The sequence below is a fragment of the Aquarana catesbeiana genome, linkage group LG07, assembly GCF_042186555.1.
Source record: "Aquarana catesbeiana isolate 2022-GZ linkage group LG07, ASM4218655v1, whole genome shotgun sequence".
NCBI classification, from domain to species: Eukaryota; Metazoa; Chordata; class Amphibia; order Anura; family Ranidae; genus Aquarana; species Aquarana catesbeiana.
Window position 1 is genome coordinate 62,504,037 of NC_133330.1, and position 26,813 is coordinate 62,530,849.

Genomic DNA, 26,813 nt, shown 5'->3' on the forward strand with positions numbered 1-26,813 from the left:
TTCCGGCATAGACTCCCATGGGAGTCTATGCCTCTTCCTGTCCCTCCGCGCTGTCTCCTGGGAAACACACAGCTCCCAGGAGATAGCGGGGACCAGTTACAATGCACAGCGCGACTAACGCATGCGCAGTAGGGAACCGGGAAGTGAAGCCGCAACGCTTCACTTCCTGATTCCCTCACCTAGGATGGCGGCGGCAGCTGCCGAGAACCGAGCGGGTTCTCGGCGTCGCCTGCCGACATCGCTGGACCCTGGGACAGGTAAGTGGCCATTTATTAAAAGTCAGCAGCTGCAGTATTTGTAGCTGCTGGCTTTTAATATTTTTTTTTTTTGAGCGGTTTAGGTGGACCCCCGCTTTAATTTAGAATAGTTACATGTCAAGTCCAACAGCTTTTTGTTGTACTAGCAAATTAAAACCATAATTGTGTTAACACCTTTATTACTCAACTACATAATACACTGACAGTAATTTCATTAGTACTTTTTGCCCTCAGACACCCAACAACCTTTTTTTAGAGCCAGCCTTTCCCTCCATCTATTTATGCCACAAGACTGGCACCTTCATGGTCCCTTTAAACAGTTTAAATGAAGTGTAAAAAGTACCTCAATTTACAACTTTACCCTTCATGGCATCAACAAACTTTCTAAGAATATCCTCAGACCCACTTCCTATAAAACAAAAGGAAGCCTCAAAATAGATACAATAGCTGGCTAAGATACATTACTGATTGAAAATGACCACTTCCTGTAGTTGCCAATTAGACAGCAGCCTGATCTGCATTGTTAATTTTGGATGCCCAGTGCCAATTTCAAGAAAACCTGCAATGCAAATACAAACATTTCTATAGTCAGATTTGGCATCTACAGTATCTCACATGACACCTGGGAGAGAAAATGGCTAGTTGGGCTTAATTTGGACATTTTCACTTACGGGTGCACTCACTTTTGTTGCCAGCGCTTTAGACATTCATGGCTGTGTGTTGAGGGGACAGCAAATTAACACTGCTTTCTGACTTGTGCCCATTGACTTTAATGGGAGTCGCCTCCAAGTTGGATGTCCATCTATATTGATGTGATTTGTATCCAACATTATAGGAAGATTACACAGGCATTTCCAGAAGTTGCGTCCAAGTCAAACTTAAGTCGCACCCAAATTGCTTGGCAAAGTAGCACTGTAAGGCACCCAACTTGCAGGTCACAGCAGTGTGAACCGAGCCTTAATATCAATGCAGTGAAACTGAAGTCGCACCCAAATTGCTTGGCAAAGTAGCACTGTAAGGCGCCCAACTTGCAGGTCACAGCAGTGTGAACCGAGCTTTAATATCAATGCAGTGAATTGTGCCCACCCTGACCATTGACAGTGACATTATGAAGAGAAGGAGAGATTCCTTAAAGGCTCATGCACAATATTAATTTACTCTGGCCAATAAAATGAACGCTTAAGCGCTAAATGCATCTAGTGTTTAAGCGCATTTAGATGCATCAAGCGTTTTTTTCTGCTCAAAAGCTCCTCATAAACCAACATAGAGGTGCTATTACAGGTAGATAAAAAGAAAAGCCTGTAAAAGAAATTTAAGCCCTGTGTGTATGATCTAAGTCTTTAATTCTCTCACATGTGTACGACTGTTACAGGCATGGGGACTATTAACGTTAAGCTTTTTTTTTTTTTTTTTTTTTTTAAACAAGGAGTGTTTTTACTGGATTTAAATTAAAGGGTTACCTTCACATTTAAGCCTCAGACACTTTGGGCTGAACCAAAACAGCACAGGGCAGAACCGCTGCACTAACAATCTGATGTTAGTACAGCAATCTCCTCTGCTGAGCTATTCTGTTATGACAGAGGGATGGCCCCCTGCCAGACCACACTGGGCAGCGCTCTCCGCCAATGGCTTTTTCGGTCATGCCCCTTCGACAGAACCCAGCCAGACAGCTGCTGTACGACATTCAGCCTGTGTGCACTAGACTTAAGGCTCTATTCCCACCATTGAGGTGTGAGCGCACATGTTTTTGGGGGGGTTTTGCCCATTTTTCAATAGGCTGCCCTATGTGCAAGAATCACAAAAAGGCACCTGAGCGAGTTAAAAAAATCGTGCTGCACCAAAAACACATGCTACTGTGGTACCACGTCATTTGGCATGCCCAAATGCAAGCATTAGCAAAATTCATGAGGGTGTCATTAAAAATGTATGGCACTGCCAAGCAGCAATTATTTCTTGTGCATTGCAGGAAAAGTGCACGAGCGGTCTACGCCATCCTGCCAAGAGATTCATGTGCGAGAAGTATGTTCCCCCCCTTCCCACCGCAATTCCGAGCACAGCCAATGCAGCAACAGCAAAGAAAAGAGTAAATCGAGCAGGCACGGGTTTTTTGATAGAGGGAAAGCACTTCTTCCTGTGTATACTGGAGAACACACTCAACATATGGCGCAATTTGCAAATCCTTGGCAGGACAGGGAGGATCGTTCACAATGGTAGCTTTTTAGCCAGTCTTTGATAAGGAAGAAGCATTTTGGCTTGTTTCACAATACGGTGAGGTGATTTTAAGGCAATTTGCCATGCCATTACCTACTTTGGTTACATTTTGGCTGTGGTTTGCATATTCTATGGGGCCAAATCACATCAAAGTAGCACAGGACCCTTTCCGTAAGTCGCATCACTGCCGAGCTGCATGGTTGTGAACAGGCATCATTGGAAGTAATGTCCACTACAATGCAATTCAGTGCACCTCAGGTCACATCTGAAATCTCATTGGTGTAAACCAGGCCTTAGTCTAAAAAGGTATGTCATTATATTAAGCTCCAATTTTTAGGCTGCACATTTTTCTCAAACTACTGGGCCCCTTGACTGCAAAGTATGTTTTGTTATAAAGGTGAACCCTTTAAAATATGTTATGCGTTCTACAGCAATTAAACAAGTTCTGTGTATGTGACGTTATTGTATTCTTGGGGAAATTCCAGGGCGTTCTTTTCTTAAGTTATCACACTGTGGCAAGTATAGCGAGTAAAGTTGCTATCAGTGAAATATTTTAAAGGAGAGGTCATGTGCAAAAGAATAGAATATAAACTGTAATCTTTGGCTTCACTTTTTTCTGCTGTAATGAAGCAATCACTGATGATTTGTTTTACAGGAGACACAGTAAGCAGCATTTAGCTAGCCCTCCACTCACCTCCAATGATGAACCACTGCCACTACACTCTGTTAGGTATCAGCTCTGTCAAATCTTACAGCTTAAAGTGCTGATGTGATAATCATTAGTACCTGTACTGGATATCATTAGCCACTGAAGCTGGCCATTCTATAGCTAGCTTTAACCGCAGCAAAATTCTATTATTCTGTGCTACAAATTACTGCAACAAAATCACTTGCGCAACATGGCTCTTAGCCCACCTTATGTGCAGAACATAAAGGGTTACTGTCAAAGTGTATGTAAAACTAAGAACAAAGTAGAATCGCAGGCAAAACCGATCTACTCCTCAAAATGCCCCCTCCCCATCATTAACACCTATGCTGGCTAACCTGTGTAAAAAATATGTGTAAGACTTAACTAATTTTAGGGGGCTCCGGTCCGGGCCATGTGATCCCGCCCCACTGGGGTCAGCCAGCGTAGCTGCAGGGGAGAGGAGGGAGTGCTAAGAGATGGGCCATTGAAGCCTACGGGCATGACCATGGCTCCTAGGCATTATCGGTCATTGCCAAAGCGCTCTCTTCCCACCAGCTGGTGCTGACTGACAGTCTGATACGGGAGATCATGTGACCAGACTAGAGCAGCCTGAAAATAGAGTATGCAGTGACTTGCATAGGTGTTAGAAGGGAGCATTTTTAGGAGTAGTTTGGTTGCAGCTTACCAATCCTTCGAAGGGATGGTTACATTAGTTTTCTTTTATCATGATTTTTTTTTTCTCTCCTCCTAGTGATCCTTCCAGTAACACACTTCCTTACCTACTTTAACACTCAGTAGCTGTTCTGGAGGATAAGCATCACCACCCTAGGACAGAACACCACCTCCATTGAGAGAGGTGTTCTGTAGTCTAAAGACTAAGACCCCTTTCACACTGGGGCACTTTGCAGGCCCTACAGCGCTAAAAACAGCGCCCTGAAAGAGCCGCTGCCGTCTCTCCAATGTGAAAGCCCAGAGGGCTTTCACACTGGAGCGGTCTGCTGGCGGGATGCTAAAAAAAAGTCCTGCTAGCAGCATCTTTGCAGCAGCGCTTTGTGGTGGTTTTAACCCTTTCTCAGCCGCTAGCGGGGGGTAAAAGTGCCCCGCTAGCGGCCGAATAGTGCCGCAAAATTGACGGTAAAATGCCGCTAAAAATAGCAGAGCTTAACCGCCGAAGCACCCACCACCCCAGTGTGAAATGGGCCTAAGTTGGGAACTGATAACTTACCATTGAGCCGCATGTGAATCGCACCGCATTCCTATACGAATTACATGCATTCATTTTTGATGGCTCTAATCGCACAGCATCAAAAAGGTGCAGGCACCTTTTTTTTTAGCCACTCTGGAATCGGATCGAATGGATGTTTATACCTATGCAATCTGGTTCAGTAAAAAGGCACTGTATTTGTGACCTGCTTTTAAATTTTAATTGACACCCGCAAATCACAGAACAGAGGCCGACTGCGATGCAGTGCGGGAAACACAGCATTTGCCGCATTTCCACACCAGTGTGAACCAGGGCCTAAAAGGATATACAACAGTAGCAGTCAGGTCAACAGCTTCATAACTATAAGGACACTTTTTCAGGTGCTTTTAGTGCGCTGTGATTCCTGAAATGTAATGTGAATAAAACATACAGGGTGTGAACAGGCCCTAATATTTAGCTTTATAATTATTGTATTTATCGGCGTATAACACGCACCCCAAGTTTAGGAGGCAATTTTAAGAAAAAAAAAAAAAAAAAAAAACTTACATTTAAATGGCCATCAATGCAGCCTTATCAGTATCCATCTGCAGCCTTGTTAGTGACATTTGCAGCCTTGCTCAGGCTGCAGTTAAACTGCAGTGACTTGTCAGTGTCACTGCAGTATGAAAATGGCGCCGCCGAGATACACAGAGCCAGTCCTTGGCTCCTCTCGTAGTCTCGCCCAGTCCCGCCTGTCCCGATGGACATAACACAGGTCCAATGGCGGGACTGGGCGGGACTTTGAGCAGAGACGAGAGCCGCCCATATACATGCATAGCCGAGCGTACTCAGCTAGGTTCAGCTAGCTCTGCTCACAGTCACGCCCAGTCCCTGTGTTATGTCCATCATAGGGCGGGACTGGGTGTGACTGTGAGAGAGGAACTAGCCGAGCCTAGCTGAGTGTACACTGCTATGTATGCATGTATATCGGCGGCCGGCGCTCGCTCCGCTCACAATCAGCGGGGGGGGGGGGGGGTAATCGGCGTATAACAAGCTCCCACAATTTTCCGATTTAATTTAAGGGGAAAAAAGTGTGTGTTATACGCCGATAAATACGGTATATTAGTTTTACCTAGTGATGAACCAGACATGCTATCAGTTCAGGTACTGGTATTTATAATTACATCATTGTGCCCGTGCTAGAAAATCAAGGAAGATTCTATATATTTACTTCAAAGAGCCTGACAGCTGTAAAAGCCGCTAAGCAACAAATTATGACAAATGAAGAAATGCCCTTCGTAGAGAAATAAAATCATTAGCAGCGGAGGTGTAGGAGAGCATGTGCTGTTGTCTCTCTTCCAATCTGTCAGCTTTATTAGAGGACATTTGCTGACTTACAACAATGCTACATATTAAGCTATTTTGTATCAGTATATTCTTGATTTCTGAAACATTCTAGGAAAATAGTGACGTGTAACAAAAATATTTCACTACATTTTCACATAGATGCCCCTGGTGCTAGCTTTGTGTTTGTGTAAACGTTCATTCCCTCGTAGGTAGGGCTGCAACTAACGATTAATTTCATAATCGATTCGTTGGCCGATTGTTTCGGTTAATAACCTTAAAGTGTGGTGTATAATTTAGTAAATATGTAAAGTTTAAAAAAAGGCAATTTATTTTTAAATATCTCTATGCAGTGGTAAAAATAACCAACCAACTATATCTAATCCACTCTGAGAATAACAGACAGAGATATATACTGTATATACTATTAGAGGAGATATATACTGTATCTACTATTAAAGGGTGAATCTGGTAAATATCAGACTCGGATGAAATTTTTTTTTTTTTTTTAAATAAAAAACAAGACTTCCTTCAAAAAAAAATGTCATTTTAAGAACGTTAATTTGATTATCTAATCGTTAGTGGGGTCAAATCGATGTTCATGTTCAACCACAGTGACAGTAAAATTTGGAAATTGAAAATTGCTTTGAGCAAGAAGTTTTCCGACAGTGTACAACCCCTGGCAAAAATTATGCAATCACCAGTCCCTGAGGATGTTCCTTCAGTTGTTTATTGTTGTAGAAAAAAAGCAGATCACAGACATGGCCAAAAACTAAAGGCATTTCAAATGGCAATTTTCTGGCTTTAGGAAACACTAAAAGAAATTAAGAAAAATAATTGTGGTGGCCAGTAACAGTTAGATTTATAGAATTTTTGCCAGGGGTTGCATGTGGTTTTCGTTCAGAAATTCCATTCATTTTAAAAACGGAATGTTAAAAACAAGTGAAAATTTCAAACAACATTCTTTCATTTAGCGAATGTACAAAGATTTTTCATATGAATATTCTCGTCTGAAAATTGATCCGTGTGGCCAGCATAAGGCTCGGTACACACCTATGCAGTTTGCTTTTGATCTGTTTCTGCAGTGCTTTTTTGCTGCGCGTTTTGATTTTTGTGCATGTGATTTTGCTGCAATTTGCACTTTTGCAATTTTTTTTGGTCAATTTGTTGTTGGGCAGATTAAAAAGCACAAATTGCTGCAAAACGCATTACATGGTTTTCTGCAGCTTCTCCATTGTATATTGAAAAAAAGCAAAGTTTTGCGTTAAAAAAAAAAAAAAATTCCCTGATCCTTTCCAAATACGCAGTGGCTGAAAAAAGCATAGATGTGAACGCATCCCATAGGAAACCATGTAAATTAACTGTAGTGCGTTTCTGCAAAATGCACCAAAAAATACACAGATGTGAACCAGGTCTAAGACATTTAGTAACATAATGGGGTTAAAAAAACTAAAATTAGCCCTTTATAGTACAAAAAAAAAAAAAAGATAACTACTGTAAGGGGTTAATTTTTTACTGTACAACTGTGAAAGTAATATTTACAGTAGCGATTATTTGCTCTTTTTGTACTATAAAGGGATCATTTTAGTTTTTTTTAACCCCATTATGGTACTGTCCGATTAATCAATTATGAAAATAGTAATCGATTAATTTCATAATCGATTAATTGATTAGTTGTTTCAGCCCTACTCGTAGGCAAACCAGGCCAATTATCCCTTTAAGAAGAATAAGGTGTATGGCTGCTAGCCAAGCACTGTAGGTCGGTTTCAGCCCTGGTTCACATGCTAAATCGGCGGCTATTGCCAGCAGTGGCACCGTCCGAATCGGTGCGATGCCACACCAATTCCCAAAAGTAGTTTCTGTACAACTTTTGGTTACTTCAGGGTGCGATTTCAATAGACATCTGTGCAGAAACCTGCAAAGATGTCTCTGAAATCTCCCCCAAAGTCGGAACTGACATGCTGGAATTAAACTGAACTCACACGATTTAATTTCCGTTGTCAGTGTGAACCTAGGCTCACACAGACTTCAATTTGAATGAGAGCAGTGTGAACAACAAGCTTTGAAAAAGCATTTGCAGAGCTCTAACCAAGCTTTCTTGAAACATTAAGGCCCGTTTCACACAGGGCACGTCTGTTCTGATGGACTTGCACAGCGGGGGATCGATCTGTTGATGGACCTGTCAGAGCCCTGCTGTCCTGTATGGGAGATCAGATGAAAAGGGATCCGCCTGTCCATTTTCATCTGATTCCATCTGATGAAAAATAGGGGTTTCATCCGTCTGGATTTGGTGGACCGGATCGGATAGCGGCAGATGTCAGCGGACATTTCACAACTGACATCCGTCGCTCCATAGAGATGAATGGAGCATCTGATCAGGTCCGCCTGAAAGACGGACAGGCGGACCTGATCAGACAGCATGTGTAAAAAGGGGCCTTGGGCTCAGTTCACACTACTGCGACTTGAGATCCGACTTGTGAGACCCCAAGTCGCATGACATGTGAAAACCCATGTTAGTCAATGAGAGCTGTCTTAATTAGCACTACCAAAGTCACTCGAAGTTTAGAAAAGGTCCCTGTATTACTTAAAGACGACTTCTATCAGACTTGTGCTTCAAAGTAGTATTCAAGTCACCAGGAAGTTTTCTGGCAAAGTCTCACTGTATGTTGCATGACTTTCAGGTCATGGCACAGTAAACCTAGCCTGGTCCATACACACTGGCTTAAAAAATGCTGCTTATAAGTTAACTACTTTGTGGTGTATCTGGATGCATTATTTCGCTACCAACAAACTGCAGAATAGGCTTGCCTATTGAGCAGCTTCTCTTTTGTTCGCACCTGGGTTCCCTCCCTCAGGACTGCTTTGGTGTGGGCGGTTGCTATTCGTCTTATAGACACTACCTGGGATGTACTCTGCAGTTTAGGAGGCCCTGTCTTCACTACATGTATTTTTCTTTGTTTTTCAGTTATCCCTTTTGTAAATTTTTTTTTTTTTTATGTAGGGGTCTCGCCATCATTCCTCTATGAGGAAACATTGCAGTTACTACTCGGATAGCTCCGCTCAGGACTACGAGTGGAGCCAAAAGTAAACGAGAGCCGCCGGAAAGAGCCGAGGACCGGCTCTGTGTACTTCGGCGCCGGCGGCGCCATTTTCAAATCGTGGACCGCGATTTTGAAGCCCTGGAAGCAGGGACAGGGGATCGAAGGCTGCACTGGGGAAGGCTGCACTGACAAGGCTGCACTGACAAGGCTGCACTGACAAGGCTGCACTGACAAGGCTGCACTGACAAGGCTGCACTGACAAGGCTGCACTGACAAGGCTGCACTGACAAGGCTGCAATGAAGGGCATTTAAATGTAAGTTTTTTTCCCTTCAACTTCCCTCCTAAAAGTTTTTTTTCCTTAAAATTCCCTCCTAAATTGGGGTGCGTGTTATACGCCGATAAATACGGTAAATCATTCCTGAAGAAAATATGAGGGCTGCTATTGCTAAACTCCTGAAAATGACATTTACTAGCTTCAATGATTCCTGGGTCACATCAGGAAAATCTGAAGTCATAAATCCTTATCTTAATACTTGCTCTGGGTTGTTTGTTTACACAACCTATTGAATCAAAAGGGTTGGCATTAATGCCAGGGAACTAGTATCTGCAGAATGAGGAGTCAGCAAGGGCAGCCTTCACATTCCTCTTAACTACTAAGATAACACAAATATTACTCTACCATAAACATGCTCAGGCGTCTTCAGCAAGCATAATGTGTAAAAATTCCAGAAACCTAAATAGATTACAATGTGCATTACACACTGTGTGTTGCCCTGTGCAGGATGTTCTCTTGCCCAATTGGCTGCTATGACTAGGACCAGGAACACCCCGATGAGAGCACCAAAGACAGTTCTTGTTAAAGAGTTATTGTATTTGGCCTGTACCCTTCTAAACAGATATTGGCATCATGTATAAAAACTCATCAATTTACTCTAGACAGAAAGATAAAGCACTTACTCTGACCTCCGTCTGGTCTCCAATCCATCAGGCAAAAAAAGCTTTACTGTGGACACTATACAGCCGTGAGTCACTAAGAGGAAGGAAATGTACAGATTAGCATTACAAATAACTGTAATATGTTATTCTTTTTACACCAAAACATTTAAAACACATTGGGTTGATTGCATGATGAACCACAGAAAACAATGCAGCTATAGGCCTCATGCACTCAGGGCGTTAAAAAAGCTGAGCTGCAAAGCCACTACCAACGCCAGGAAAAAAATCGGCTGTAAATACATGCTTTTAGTAGCTTTTTGCATTGGCCTTCATGTACATTTAGCCACGCTAGCTTACAGCAGCCTTTCTCTGCCTCTATTCTCTTAAAATCCATAAGAGGCCAATAGGTCTGGTACGGTCTTGGGCTGCCAATTTTTTTTCTTTTTTAATTTTGGTGAGGGTCCCCCCTCAAAATCCTTAGCACACAAGCCGTACCACAAGTCGCATCATCGTGGTGGGGAACCATTGATTTTGACAAGTCAAAAAAAATAAATAAAATGCTTAACACGGCTGTATCAAGCGTTATGTCACGTTTAGCAGCTTTTACCAGCATCAGACGTTTTTACAGCTGTAATGGCGGTCCTCAAAAAAGCGCTGGCCCTGGGTTTTTTTGCAGCTTCAAAACACCTATGCCACTTACAGCTCCTAAAAGCATGTGTGTGCATGGACAAATAATAACATGGAGAGGCGTTTTTAGGCTGCAAAAAAAAAAATAAAAAAATGCTGCTGAAAGCAGCTGTAAAAAAACGCCCTGTGTGCATTAGGCCTTAAAGTGTTCCTCAACATCAATTTGTCATTTGTAAAAGGTAGCACCAGAATGTATCTACTCCAAAAAGAGTAATTTTGACCTGTAAATTCCTATGTAGAGGTACAGCACACAACAAAGGCAGTATACTCATACACCAGGGGTAACAGGCGTGTACCTTCAATTGTAAAGGAAACATTTTTATTAAAAATGCATGCAGCCTTTACAACCAGTAGGGTTGTTGCAAATGAGCTGGTTCAAACAAACCATTTCCCTCACTAAAAACAGCAGCTCCCAGGACTGTATGAACAGTTGCTGCTCAGCCAATCACAGGAAGCCTTGTATTTTCTAAATGAGTTCAAGGCCCTCTGTTCTCCTGAAGTGGAGAAGCAATAGAACATCACAATCTCTGCATCAGCCAATCAGTTCAAACATTGTATTCATTCATTAAATACAAGCTTCCTGTGAATGGATGATCAGCACTCAGCCCAACTTAATTTTGTTTTGGGAGCAGAGAAAATTGAGTACTGACCGTGATACTTTTTTTATTTGCACTAACATACAATTTTTCAGGACAAGCTTTCGGGGTATGTCCCCTTCTTCAAGGTCCAAGCAGTACTGATTCACAAATTTTTAAGCAGCATGTTAAAGAAGAAGAAAAAAAAAAGAGAAAACAAAACACATACAAATCAATGGTAATAAAGATAGCAGCAGAGTTAGTGAGATAAGACAGAGGGAGAGCTATAGAATGGAGGGGGGATACTAGTCACAGAGGGGTCGTAAAACTTTAGCATAGTGTGTAAGGAAACAAATATCTAAATTCAGGCCGTTATTTTTCGTGTCAAAAAGAAGTACCATTCTTAGTTCAAACGTTTTCCTTTCCTGGATAGTTCTGAAATTCCCTTTAAGAACTAAAACATTGAGGTCTTCTATAGTGTGGTCCGGTTGTGAGAAATAATGTCCCACAGGTGTGCATAAACTGTCTTCTTTATGTTCTTTGATGGTATGTCTGTGCAAATTCATCCTCGCTTGCAACTTCTGTCCTGTTTCACCAACATAAGATCCTTTGCTGCACCTTTTGCATTGGATGAGGTACACAACATTACTGGAGGTACAGCTGTAAGATCCCATGATATTGAAGGTCCCATTTGTGTGTGTAACACTTTTGGATAGATTGATCTGGATGCATAGTTTGCAGCGTTTTTTATTGCAGGGTTTGCTTCCATTATTTGTGACTTCATAATCAGAGTGAAGTTTCCTGCTGATTAGTTTATGTCTGAGGTTGGGTGGTTGTCTGAAAGCCAATAATGGGGATTGTTGGAATATTCCTTTCAGAGTTTCATTCTCTGTTATAATGGGTTGTAAATCTTTGATTATCTTTTTGATCCCTTCAAGTGCTGGGTTGTATGTGGTGACTAGAGGTACTCGGTTATTTGTTTTTTTTCTCTGTGTATTGGAGGAGATTTTCTCTTCGGGTTTTCAAGGCTGTGTTTATGCTGTTGTTGATGGTTTTGTCTTTGTAACCTTTCATATGGAAGGAGTCTGCCAGTGTTCTGAGATGTTTATCTCTGTCTTCTGGGTCTGAACAAATTCGGTGGCATCTGAAGGCCTGGCTGTGTATGATGGCCCGTTTAGTGTGTTGGGGGTGAAAACTGGAACTATGAAGATAGCTGCATCGGTCAGTCGGTTTTCTGTATATTGACGTGTGAAGCTTGTCATCCCTGATGTATACTGTAGTGTCCAGGAAGTTGACATGTGTTTTCGAATAGTACATTAGTCTAAATAGTCCGAATAGTCGAAAACACGCCAACTTCCTGGACACTACAGTACGCTGCAAACTATGCAACCAGATCAATCTATCCAAAAGTGTTACACACACAAATGGGACCTTCAATATCATGGGATCTTACAGCTGTACCTCCAGTAATGTTGTGTACCTCATCCAATGCAAAAGGTGCAGCAAAGGATCTTATGATGGTGAAACAGGACAGAAGTTGCAAGCGAGGATGAATTTGCACAGACATACCATCAAAGAACATAAAGAAGGCAGTTTATGCACACCTGTGGGACATCATTTCTCACAACCGGACCACACTATAGAAGACCTCAATGTTTTAGTTCTTAAAGGGAATTTCAGAACTATCCAGGAAAGGAAAACGTTTGAACTAAGAATGATACTTCTTTTCGACACGAAAAATAACGGCCTGAATTTAGATATTTGTTTCCTTACACATTATGCTAAAGTTTTACGACCCCTCTGTGACTAGTATCCCCCCTCCATTCTATAGCTCTCCCTCTGTCTTATCTCACTAACTCTGCTGCTATCTTTATTACCATTGATTTGTATGTGTTTGGTTTTCTCTTTTTTTTTTTTTTCTTCTTCTTTAACATGCTTCTTAAAAATTTGTGAATCGGTACTGCTTGGACCTTAAAGAAGGGGACATACCCTGAAAGCTTGTCCTTAAAAATTGTATGTTAGTGCAAATAAAAAAAAGTATCACGGACAGTACTCAATTTTCTCTGTCACAATTGCACTAATACGGATACAATCAAATCAAGTGTTTTGGGAACAGGATGGGAAGTTCCCATCCTGCTACTGAAACACAGTATTATATACTGTATGTAGCTGAGGCTACATATAGATCATACATCGATGACAACCACTAATTCTGCTTTAATTAAATCAGCTGCTTGTTGCGTGTCTGAAACAGAATTATAATCGGATATTGAGACCGGTGTTAGAGCCGGTTCTTGCTTCGGTGCAAGGGAAGCATCTTGGCTCTGAGGTGGAGTACTGTGTTGGCCTCAGCAAAGCAAATAATTGTCTGCAATTTTGCACTCCATCATAGCTACAAGTGAGGGAATTCCCCTGTTGGTGTGTCCATAAGGAGTACACAGCCACTCCATTGTGGGCTGTGCTGAAACAAATCCCTGTAGTGAAAGGGTCGGACCATTGTGTTATATAAACACCTGGTCATCCACCGAGGACTGAGCTCTGAGTGGTTGGAATTTAGTGGCAAGTTTGAAAATTTCTACTAGGTGAACTGAACCCAAACAAAGCATATTTTTCACAGTCACCGTCAGAGTGATGGGGTGCCCTTTTCTTACCTGTCCAAGACACAGGACTGTAAAAACCGAGGGGTCTTCCGGGACTGGGTTCTTAACCGCAGCCCTGAACCAGTATAGCACCCTGCAGCTAACTCAATGCATTGCACCAGGTGCCACATTGAGCTCCAAATCAAAATCCAGTGCCCGAAGTAACATTACAGGACATCCTACAGCCTAGAGTCCAGGTATGGCTCCCAAGTTTTTACAGAGATTGCACCAATCAGAATACACTACTGGTATTTCCAGCAGAAGTGGGAGCAGCTGCCTGCTAGTTCCAATTTAAGCAGAGAACTGTTTAAGACACTAGCCTAAAACTGGGGACTTACAGAGTGGGGAAGGGTTTTAATAGAGGCTTCCAGGGGGTGTAACCTCGAAAGCTTTGCCAGTGTCCAATCACCTGAACACGCATGTACTTTTAAGCCACTGTCAGGTTTATTTTTTGCCAGCTTTGTCCCATGGGGGGGGGGGGTTCCTTTCACATTCTGTTCCAGAGCCATAACAGGAGGGAGAAGAAATCCCTCCAAAGCGAGGGTATCCCTGGCTATCACCATTATTATTGTCTCCATTGGAAAATTTCCCCACAATTACTTTACAGAGGACAACCCAATATTTGGGATTCTTTTACTTTCACTTTTGATAACAGTAAACATAACAAATAGAGAGAGCAACTCTCCCTAATGAGGGTGCAGGTGTTCTGACAAAATGTCTAACCTGGCAGAATGAGCAACCTGTGTCACTTCCATTTTCTATAAACCATTATGAATTGCAGATTTTGACGAATTGCTGTTTATTTTCACAAATTGCTGTTTGGACACAACCCAATAGAGTTCGGGGCACGATATTATGAGCGGAGCTTGTTACGCTGCTCCGAAACCAACCAAGAAAATGGCCACCACCGAGGTGGTGACAACTTTGTCCTCGTTAGCCACGGTGTTGTGAAAACAGCCAAATCTTCCTGTACTGGACTGTATTTCCGTAGCCGGTGTTGTATCCAATCACCAATTCATCCAAATCAGCAATTACTAATGGTTTAAAGAAAGCGCAAGTGACTTGTTTCGATTTTCTGCCAAGTTGCCTATTTTGTCAGGACACAGGCAGCAATAAAAATCTGACAGATTTTCTAACTCCTCCTGATTCCATTTAAACAAAAAAAAAAAAAAGTTTTGCCTTTACTTATTAACTTTAAGATAGGCCATTTTAACCTCCTGTCCTTTCTGAGGGTAGCTACCTTTGAACTACGTGGTTCCATAGCATGTGGCAACATAGCCACCCTCCTACGCTTGTTGCTGACATGGACTACAATTATAGGGGGCTGGCACTTAAACAGAATAAACTACCCACAGTGTTCACAGCGCTGCAATAAGAATTCTATTTCTGGTAAGACTATCGCTAAAGTTTGTCTGATAAAAAGGATGCAGGCACTGCATTCTTCTTCAATTGAACACTGAAACTTGCTCAGGTGGTTATATAAAACACAGACCCTCCCATGAAGGAACCAGTCTGGAAAGAACATAGTTACACAGCTATATTGTCAGAACAGAAAAATGTTGGAATTTGCAACAAAGTTTATTCAAAATCAATGCAATGTACATTATTCTTTTTCATATAACAAAGGTGGTGTTACAAGTAAAGCAAATGCTTCAAGGATCAAAGCTGTCTAGCTCTTTGTGCAGCTCTGATATCATGTAAAATTTCCCGTAGGGATAACAGATACCATTGCTCTCTATAGAAAATATAGGAGACTGCCACCTCTGTCTGCAACCATCCCGATTGCTCTAGGCTCCAAAACCGCTCTGCATTTGTCATAGTTCTATGCAAAGTTATTTAGGACTTTTAAATGTAAAGCTGTACTATTGCTGATGCAGTCCATTTTCACCACTCCCAGGACTGCTATATTAAGTGTTATTCTTTAAATGCTGCTTTCCTTTTGTTTTTACATTAGGTTTTTACTTTAAAACATGAATTGATTGATCCAAAAAAAATAAAAAATAAAAAAAAAACTAAGCAAAAGCCAGGGCTAAAATAGACAAACTACATAAACCAGAGCCAATCTGAGAAAAAAAAATATGCTTTCTCTATACTAAACTAGCAACCCATAAAATGCAGAATCTTATTTAGCATATATCAGTAACCCTACAAATAGCATTGGCTGCAATAGGATTACTGTAGTTAACACATTCTGAAATTTAAAAGATTGTGCTACAGCAAAACTATATATAAATAACTGAAATGAAAAATGTACTGCACTTATTTTAAGAACAGCAACTTTTTTATAATATATATATAAAATGTTTATTTTTTTTACACACACATCAGATAATTGTTGTTCACCTAGTTATATGCCCTTGTCAAGTCTACACTTTATAGCGCATTTTAATTAACATTTTACTCATTAAAATAGCTTTATCTGCACTGTCCAGTGTTCTCTGTTGGTTTTATATTTTAATTTTGTAAGAACCTGTAATTTGTGTATTGCCTGCTCCCCCTTCACCACCTGCAAAAAGAGATAAAGTGTCAATTGTGTTTATCCAAAGGCTTCAAAGTAACTCATATCAAGGCAATATACCTTTTTTAATACTTTTTTATTTAGTACATTGTGCAATTACAATACAAGTTCCAACGACGACACTCCAGATATAAATTTGCGGTTTTACAATACAATGATGATATAAGACCTGACACTTTAAACAGAAGTAATAGACTTTAGCTAGGTTCACACTAGTGGAGGCCATGCGTCCCACGGTCGTTCAGGCACGGCAGCCTATTCATTTGAATGGGCTGCTGTGCCGCGTGAAAACGCATCAAAAAGGTGCAGGCACCTTTTCAAAAACACGGCTGCAGGGAAACTGCATAGACTTTTTAACCATGCAGCTCCTGCTCACGCTGCGACAGATTCATGGGGACGCCATTTAGAATCAATGGCAACTCCGCGCGTCTCGCAATAACAGTGTGATGCGGGCATCGCTGGGATTCCCACATCCAGAACGCACAGTGCGGGCTAGTGTGAACCTAGCCAGGGCAACATCTAATGCAAAGCAGCTGACAGGCAAGGTGGCATGTACAGGCACAATAGTAAGAAGCAAGAGTAACAACCCAGGTCATCCGGATCAAAGTCCCACAATTGATGGGTGTTGTTGTACCCACTAATCAGCTGTCCTACTCTAGGACAAGCCAATATACTTTTAGACCACAGTTTTTGCTGAATGTGTAAATATCAGCTATACACACTTAGAAGAGCAATATGATGTTGAAAGGTTGACACTAATAGATCTTTGCAATACGTCAGCTGCTAAAGAGAAAGTGGCATAATGGACAATGTAAACAAAGCCAAAGCTTGGGGTAGGCTATGTCTGACACAGAGGAGTGTTAATCTGGCTTATAGGGCTTGAATCATAGGTGTACCTAGGAGGTGCTGAGAGCGGTTTACTGCACTTTTACTTTATTTTTTCAGAAATCAGTAAAAAAGATATTAGGTAAGGTGTGCAACAAATGAGCACAAGTCCTGTAAGCATTACCAGAACAGTTCAGCTACAAATGAGAAACTTTTACTGTAAAACTTATTTCGACCAGAGATCAGTCATGTCAGCACTATTAGGGATTTGTAGGACAGAGCAGGTGCAGAGCAGGTCACTGACTGCCTCACATATGATGCCCAAGGCTGCTGGTTTTCTATTACAGAGGCTGTAGTAAGAGTTCATATTACCTTATAGTGTACAATAACTTGCCACCTCTTTGCTGAGAAAAGAACTTCATAGTGTCAGTTATATCAACCCTGTAACCTTACGAGGCAAGAGACACAGGAGGACCTCCCAATCTGTTACTGGCTGTAGGGCTTTCAAGAACTGATCTGTGGAACCTAAGACTTTCTAAAACAATGCTACAAACAGCGATGTGCATGTCCACAAGTTCTGGTGTCAAACAAGACAACATTCTAGAACTGTATTTAAAGCCCCTAGGGGGAAATTTTTATTTTTAAAACAAAGTAGGATCCATTACACTTTGTATATATTGACAGACACGAAGAAGTCATCACATACCTTTTCTGGTGTTCTCCGTTACGTCAACCCCAAATTGAATAATGTCTCCCGAAAGGATCTCACATGGTGGACTTTCCTCAGACCCTCGACTCAATCTCTGGCTGTTGATGAAGGTACCATTACTACTTTTAGTGTCTTGAAGGTAGAACTGCAAGAGAATAAAGAGAGACATTCAAGAACTAACCAGGCAGATTAGCTGTTTTCTAGCAGAACAGTCCAACAAAGGGGCTGCAACGAAATAAAACCTTTTTTAATGGAGAGTTTCAAGTATCTGTAAAAGCAATTTGGAAAAACCTCATACTTCAAAAACCATTAATAATTATAAATCTGTAGCTATCAAATGAATATCTAGTGATCCGGTCATGAAGGCCCTTCAACAAGCACTTCCTGATAGAGGGTGACAACGCTCTGTCCCAGTCTACCAATTGCATTACCATGTCACACGCACTTTCAAACGAGATAACAGGTCACTGCCTAGACATGATCCATTGTTTTCACAATCAGGCCACCCACGCTGAGAAATGTCATATAGCCATTGTCAACATGAAGTGGCTAGAATAAGGCTGCATGAGATCCACAGTATCGATAAGCAACCAAGGATGAGAGGTAGGTGAATACTGTGTTAGAAAAAAAATACAAAAAGACATAGCAACTGTTTGTGTTACACCACTTCATTAATCTTCATATTCTCGTGTCAGATCATGCACATACTCTCTCAAAACTCATGCAATGTAATTTTGCCTGAGCAGAGGGCATTGTTGGAGCTCCGGCCACAATGCAGCACACATGCAGTGAAGGGAAAGAGTCTAAACCAAGAAAAGGTTATAAATACTACTACAGCTCATCCCTTCAATGTCTGCCCACCCCTGCAAAAGAAAGAAGCAGCGCCCCATAGTTGGCAGTACCATGACCACAAACAAAAAAGCGTTTGTTTTTTTTTTTTTAAATACAGAAACAGGGCTGAGCAAAAAGGAATTATTAAGTACCACTTGAGTCTCTAAAGCAGAACTTAACTCTAAAAAGGAGAAGTTCCGCTAGTTGCATCCTCCCCCCTCCAAAATTGGCACTTTTTGGTGGAAGGAGGACCGGTGTACCTGGTCATACATTTCGCACCTTTGCTATATATTGTTTGGGATTAATTATCTAGGATGAAATTTGATGAGATATTATTATATTTTGCACATTTACTTTGATATTGAAAGTTGAACACATGGTTGAAACCAGCACAATTAATAGAGCATTATAAATAATTTTTTTGATATAGGTCACAGAGTGAGAACACCCTCTATGACATCTAACTCATATTGGGAAATCACTCACCACTCATCTAAGGGACGTACCTATTTGGAGGATCACCCTTCAGTAGACGGGAACGATGACCCATTTGTTGCATATTCACCTGGGGAGGGCTGACTCACTGGAGAGGATCACTCTTCAGGTGACGGGTAGCCACCCCTACATCTATACAACCTTTTAATACGGGAGCTTCAACTGCCAAGCCTAAACCCAAGTACAGAATACAATAATTTATATACCTGGTTTTGACAGGTACCCGCCTTCCACTTCCGGTCACAACCTGACCCCTGGACACATCACTGGTCCCAGAAGACTACGGGACCATTCACAAGGCACAGTGTGGCTTGCTCATGTGCAGTAGAAAACCAGTGTGAATCATGTTTCACTGCCTGTTTTCCTTACTTGAGATTCTGGCACGCCTGCACCTGAAGCAGATTAAAGAATCGGCTCAGGTGAGAACATCGCTGGATCCCAGGACAGCTAAGTGTTCTTATATTAAGTCAGCAGCTACAGTATTTGTACCTACTTTTAATTTTTTTGGGGGGAGACTGTAGCTCCTCTAAGCAGCTCATAGATAAATCAGTTTTTTGGTTCAGAGGGTAGAATGACTTCTATACATCCACAGTCCCCATACATGGATCGATATTCAGCCAGTCCATGCTGAACTGGCCAAATTTGGATGCATGAATGGTTAGCTTTAATAGTAGATACCGCTTCATCTACTTTAAAGTGGGTCTAAATGCTGAAGATTTTTTTACCTTCATGCATGGGAGGTAAAAAAAACCTTCAGTGTGCTGCTGCCTCCACAACTTATACTTACCTGAGCCTGATATCGATCCAGTGACATGCAAGAGTGCAGCAACTCTTCTTGCTCTCTACATGCTCATTGGCTCAGGCAGAGCACAACTATTGAGGAGGGAGCCGGGGCAGGGTTGAGCAATGCTCTGTGTCTTACTGACACACAGAGTGGGACTCGGGAGTGAGCACGCACAAGTGTCCTCACAGCAAGCAGCTTGCTATAGGGATACTGGGCAGGAGGGGCGGCGTGGAGGAGGAGCCAGGAGTGACAGCAGGGGATCTGAGAAGAGAGTAAGCATAACTTGTTTGTTAGTTTAAAGAAAAATCAAGCTTTTAGTATTACTTTAAGATACCTTTCATAAATCAGCACTGCAGAATGTATATGTTTGTGTTAACGGGCTGCCCAACTGCTCCAGCTCATCTCACAGAAAATATTGAATACTTCAGACTGTTTTTGCCTCTGAACAGTCAGGGCTCCTTATCATTGCTACCAGATTTAATAATCACTGAACCACAACAAACAATTAGTTATACGCCGTCTAGCTAGACACTGAAAGGCAATGACTGATTCATTTCAATGGTTTGGAGCAAATTTGCACATTTTTGCAATGCATCATTTGTTCCAGTTAGCAAGCTGTAGGGCTTTCATAAAATGCCAGAAACAATACTGGCGTAAGGAACACCAAGTGGCTGTAAACAGATTTTATTCCACCCAATAAAAACATATTTAACAGCCCCAGTAAAGTGATGAAGTTTGATCACAGTACATTCCAAACCTGATCCTGTTTGCAGTAAATGGAATGTCAACTGATGTCCGTGTTGCTCTCGCATTCACCAAGGTTTGCTTAGTTTTAGCACTTAGAAGAGATCACCAATCACATGGTAACTAGTATCCAATTACTTTCTTAGAACCTACATAACATTGCAACAATCCTCACTCACTCCTCAATTATGAATTCAAGTGTATGCCTTGCAAAAATAAAGAACTTTGCTTTAATTAGCATCATTTGCGTCAGACAAGCTATGTAATGGCATGTAATCTTACATAGCAGCTCTTTCCTAAAGCAACCTTTCACTCATGGTTGATGAGCAATGGTATAGTACTCAGGAGAAGTGTTTTATATTTAGAGTTGATGGCTTCGTGCAAAGCACAGTGAAGCACCACTAATAAAAGCCAGCCTGATTGTCTAGTGCTCTATAGACTATCAATAAACTGCACAATATCACCTTTATGTGTAGCCAAAAGATCAATATGCTTTGGATAGCGTGTTGAAGGGTTAAAGCAGTCAATTTATCTTTTGCTTAGTGCCCCACTGGAAAGATTTCCCTCCATTTCCTGTCCCAGAAACACATCAGGAAGAGGAAATATTCCCAAGTGAAGGATCCCCCCCCCCCCCACTACACCCATTATTAGAACAGGCCTCTGCATAGGATGATTTACCCTCTCCTTAAAAAGTGTTTGTTAACACCCCAAAATAATAAATATATTATGTATGTATGTTTATATATATATATATATATATATATATATATATATATATATATATATATATATATATATATATATATATATATATATATATATATATATATATATATATATATAGTTTCTTTAGAGCATGTTATACAGCACAGTGCTTGTGCTGTGTAATTTGGCTCCTTGCAACACCTGAAATACCTGGCTGATCGTGCCAGTTTCTGCCCTCCTCTCTGTAAACTGGCCACGATAATCAGGGCTGCTGAGCCCCGACACCGTGGTCAGAGTATGTACCTCTGTTATCCGCAGCCTGCTCTCCTGTGTCTGTGCCTCCTCTGTCCTCCTCCACCCTCCCTGCCTGTCTGCTCCCCGATCCACCTAACCTGCTCTAAACATAACAGCTTTTTATCTGCTATAGTTCCCAACGATATAGCACACTAAACTCCTCAGTGCAGGTCATTCATAAAAATATGCGGTATAATAGCTTATTTTAGAGCGCCATTCGGCGTTCACGTGACTGGCCGCCAGTCAATCACTGTCAATCACAGCCAGCGAGCCAGTGAGGAGAGAGTGGGGGTGGGGCTGAGCCGCAGGCTCTGGAGTGAGTCTGCTTGGGTGCCCCCATAGCAAGCTGTGTGCTATGGGGGCACTCGGCAAGAGGAATGGGGCCCCGAGAAGGAGGATGATCTAGGCTGCTCTATGCAACACCACTGCACAGAGCAGGTAGGTATAATATGTTTGTTATAAAAAAAACAACAAACAAACATCAAATAAATGTGACATCGCAACAAAAATCAGCTTCAAGAAAATGTAATTGTAGGAAAGTTACATCTACTGAGAATATACAAGATTTTCCTTTATGGAAACCAGAACAGAAAGAATATGGATTGCTGATTGCACTTTCAATACATGTCAACTGCCTGGCTGCCTCTGGCTAAAATATTCTGAGCCCCTGCCCCAGAACAAGCATGCAGTATAGAAAGATTTGAGTGAAGTCAAAACTCTTTGTCGACTTGTACCTGACAGTGCCTTAAAGCGGAGCTCCACCCAAAAGACAGACCTGCTTTTTTTTTTTTTGCACAAACCCCCCCCCCCTCCCCGTGCCACATTTGGTTTTGACAAGTACCCACTTCCTGGTATGGCAATCTGCGTCGTGTCTGGCCCCTCCTCCTCCCCCTGCTGCCTTCTGGTACCTATGTGTGTGGTGTGTGTCCCAGAAGACAGGATCACCCAAAGCGCAACTCGACTCGCACACGCGCAGTAGGAAATCGGCTGTGAAGCCTGAAGGCTTCACTGCCAGTTTCCCTCATCTGCAATGCCTGTACACAAAGCCAAAGACATCGCAAGATCCCTGGAAAGGCAAGTGACCTTATATTAAGTCAGCAGCTACAGTATTTGTAGCTGCTGACATTTAAATTTATTTTATTTTTTTTTTTTTTTTTTTACAGGCTGAAACTCTGCTTTAAATACTTGAAGTCATTGACTTGAAGCACATACCCTGATGAGTTGATCCTCATTTTGATTTTCTAATCTGCAAGTACTGATGGTAGACACACACAATTGTGCTGCTAGCTACACATTGTTATTTATGTTAGCCCTGAGCAGCAGCAGCGAAAACTCTCAGTGCAGCTTCCCTGGACTTCCAGTCGGAGAGCATGAACATAGAATACCAAGTCACAAAGGACAGTAGTTGTCCATCTATTAACGCTGATGGGGGAAGAGAAAGAGTGGCTTGCAGTCCTAAGGCTTCAGTGCTGTGCAATGTGCATTAACACGCACAGCTCCCGACTAAAAGTACACATGCAAGAGTGTCTCTGTAGGACCTTGCAAGGGAAAAGAACCAATTCTTCAACACCACTTTAGGTAGCAAATGTTTAAACTCCCTTTGTACCCATAAAATGTCATCTGCATGTCATAAAATGAGATCACCGCTTTTCTTTCAGCAGAATGTCACAAGTGAATGGCCATTCAAGTTCAGTAATAACAGTTGTAACAATCGTCTAACAAAGCAAATATCACAGTCAAACAGGTTCTGTCGTTTTGTTCGATTACCTTTTTCAAACCATAATACCAGCAGCACATTTAAAAAAATTAGGTCTTTATGGTTTGTTGCTTTAATCATATGGTTTGTAGCCACTACATAGTTAGTTTCAGAGTCACTGCTAAGAGGAGGAGCAGGGTGAGCTGAGCTCAGGATTCCGATTCCTGCCAACTTCCCCAAAAACAACGCATATAAATGCGCAACGTGTGCCAATCAGCTCTGTTCACACACTGCCAAGGAGGATATTGCAGCAGTGACAAGAATATCACAAGTAAAATTGGGACTTTGACTGCCTAGAACCTTCCTGGAAGGATAACTGCAGTATTAAGCTTTTCATATACGTTACAATCTAATTTATTCAATCTCCTTTAGACTAAGGCTGGACGAACATTATACAATTTCCTTTAGATTTAACAAAATCATGTAATATGAGGTCAAGCCTAAACACTTTCAATTTGTATGCAATCAGGCAGGCCCTTGTACTACATAGTTGAAGGTAACTAAAGGAAATGGAAGAAGAAAATTGTATAATTTAAGGCCAGCTTAACAAACAAGTACACAGTGCAAGGGACCAGCCTAAATAATTAATTTAATTTGTATCCAGTGAGGTATACCTCACAATACAGAATTGTTAATTCTAAAAGGCAACTGTAAAATTAAGCTGGGTATGCACTAAAGTTGCACCAATAATCGGTGCCGATGCCGATGCCGATTCTAAGCATTCCAACAAGTACTCGTGCAAATGCTACAATACCTGAAACCAATACATGTGCGTTGCGATTTGAGCCCATACAAAATGAATGGGCTAAAATTGCTCTGCAAAGAATCACATTCAATTTGAACAGGAATGCGGTGCGATTCCTGTCCGAATTGCATGCAGTTTCCCCCACGGCTTCTGTGTGAACCCAGGCTTGTCAAAGTGACTTCAGCCAAGGTTCACACAGCAGTGTGAGAACCCGCATGTGATTCCGATTGGAATCACACTGCATTCCTGTTCAAATCGGTACTCAATGTCGGCGGGTACTTGACCGCAGAGTGGATAAAAATCGATTTAAAGGGAAAAAAAAAAAAAAAAGACTGAATTTGATTTTTATCAAATTTTAATAAAATGCTTTTAAAGTAAAAATCTATCTAAAGCTAGTTTTCTACTTAACCACTTAAGGACTAGCCTCGTTTTGGATTTTAGGCGTTTACATGTTTAACCCCCTTCCCGCCGAGTGTACGCAGATCTGCGTACTCGGCTTTCCGGGGTTATACCGGGATAATGCCCGCAGCTGCAGGCATCATGCCGGTACCGTTGTTTAGAGCGGGTGATCGGTTATCCGAGTATAACAACTGATGTGGCTAAAAGCCGCTCGGCTGTTATACCGGAGGAGCGGGAGGGGACACCCCCCCTCCCGTCACTCTAACCAAGCCTCCCGTTCGATCTGGAGTCCCGGTGACCGATCGGCTGCCTTCGGCGGCTGGGGGCGGGCTGGCATGAAGGGTGGCTTTGTTCCAGCCTCCTAATTGGAAACACGGAAGCGATGTCATGACGTCACTTCCCGTTTACTCGGCTGCCAATGGCACCAGTTTTCAAAAAATACACAGTATTTAGAGTCGCCGTTTTTGGCGATCTGAATACTTTATAGTGCAAAGGAGGGATCGGGGGTCTTTTAGACCCCCGATCCCTCCATAAAGTGTACCTGTCACCACCTATTACTATCACAAGGGATGTTTACATTCCTTGTGACAGCAATAAAAGTCACCAAAATTTTTTTTTTTTTTTAAACAATTTATAAATATAAAAATAAATAAAATAAATTAGAAAAAAAAAATTTTTTTTTTTTTTTTAAAGCTTCCCCATCCCCGTGAGCTCACTGTGAAAACACATACAGTGTTCAAATCACACATGTGAGGTATCGCCGAGATCGTCAGAGCGAGAGCAATAATTCTAGCCCTAGACCTCCTCTGTAACGCTAACCTGGTAACCCTATGGAAATTCTTAGGTACCGTAGTTTGTTGCCATTCCACGAGTGCGTGCAATTATAAAAGCGTTACATGTTTGGCATCCATTTACTTGGCGCAACATCATCTTTCACATTATGTTCTAAGTAATTTTCTAGCAAAAAATACAGATTTTAACTTGTAAACAACAAACTTCAAAAATAGGCTTCGTCATGAAAGGGTTAAAACTTTTTTTTTTTTGCTAGAAAATTACTTAGCACCCCCAAACATTATATATTTTTTTTTTCTAACACTCTAGAGAATAAAATGGCGGTCAATGCAATACTTTTTTTCGCACCGTATTTGCGCAGCAGTCTTATAAGCGCACTTTTTTGGGAAAAAAGACAACAGTAAAGTTAGCCCATTTTTTTTTATATTGTGAAATATAATGTTATGCCAAGTAAATTCATACCCAACATGTCACGCTTCAAAATTGCGCCCGTTCGTGGAATGGCGTCAAACTTTTACCCTTAAAAATCTCCATAGGCGACGTTTAAAAAAATTCTACAGGTTGCATGTTTTTCGTTACAGAGGAGGTCTAGGGCTAGGGTCACGGTGATACCTCACATGTGTGGTTTTACCACAGTTTTCATATGCGGGCGCTACCCACGTATGCTTTCGCTTCTGCGCGCGAGCTTGTCGGGACAAGGCGCATTAAAAAAAAAAAAATTATTATTTTTTTTTTTTTTATTATTTTACTTTAATTTATTTTTTCACTGTTTTAAAAAAAAAAATAAAAATATGGATCATTTTTAGTCCTATTACAAGGAATGTAAACATCTCTTGTAATAGAAAAAAGCATGACAGGTCCTCTTAAATATGAGATCTGGGGTCAAAAAGTCCTCAGATCTCATATTTGGACTCAAATGCAAAAAAAAAATAAGCCTTTAAGGCAAATGGGCGGAGCTGACCTTATGACGTCGCTTCCGCCCTCCTATGGTATGGAGACAGATGGGGGCCATCTTAGCCTCACTCGTCTCCATACCGAGGAAGTGACAGGTCCCGATCGACTCCGCCTCTACTGACGGCTCCGGTAAGTGGTGGAGGGCGCGGGATAGCGGCGGAAGGGGGGTGCCACCTCTCCCGCCGCCGATACGGTGATCTTGCAGCGAACCTGCCGCAGAGACCACCATTATCGGAAACACGACCGGCTCCTGTAAAGGTGGATATCTCGGTTGTGGCAGCAGCTGCTGCCGTTACCGAGATATCCACCTTCAAAGTGCTGATGTATATGTACAGGAGCCGGTCGGTAAGTGGTTAAGATACATTAATAATTTAGTCTAGTCTATTCAGCATGAAATAGAGCTTAGTTATGTAGCATGAGTATGTATATTCTGCAATATTTACATTTTTGGTAAACTCATTCAATGAATCGAGGCTCTGCAAACTGAGATAACATGCACTCCATTGATGCATTCACACAATTTCATGCTACCAGCAAGAATGAGTCCTTACATTTAAAGAGCACCTGTCATTTCAAATTTATCAAGGCAGCGTCTGTTAGTGGACATCCACTCACCTGCTGCCCCACGTCCCTCACCTTGTGTCACTGCCGCATCACCAGGCGCCCCATTAAAGTGAATGGGACTGTCGGTTAGTCAACA

At 41.7% G+C, this 26,813-nt stretch overlaps 1 protein-coding gene across 11 annotated transcripts in view; it reads right to left on the reverse strand.

Annotated features, from left to right (window-relative positions):
- Positions 1–26,813, reverse strand: part of SLMAP (sarcolemma associated protein) — a 236,753-nt gene that overhangs the window by 118,804 nt on the left and 91,136 nt on the right. For 5 of the 11 annotated variants that reach the window (XM_073592240.1, XM_073592242.1, XM_073592233.1 and 2 more), the window contains exons 2-4: positions 17,612–17,759; positions 16,033–16,068; positions 9,683–9,755 (exon numbers count right to left, since the gene is read on the reverse strand). In XM_073592240.1, the coding sequence (XP_073448341.1) occupies positions 9,683–9,755; positions 16,033–16,068; positions 17,612–17,759 (257 nt within the window). The remainder of the gene's footprint in view (positions 1–9,682; positions 9,756–16,032; positions 16,069–17,611; positions 17,760–26,813) is intronic. The other 6 variants (XM_073592236.1, XM_073592237.1, XM_073592241.1 and 3 more) reach the window with 3 other exon arrangements.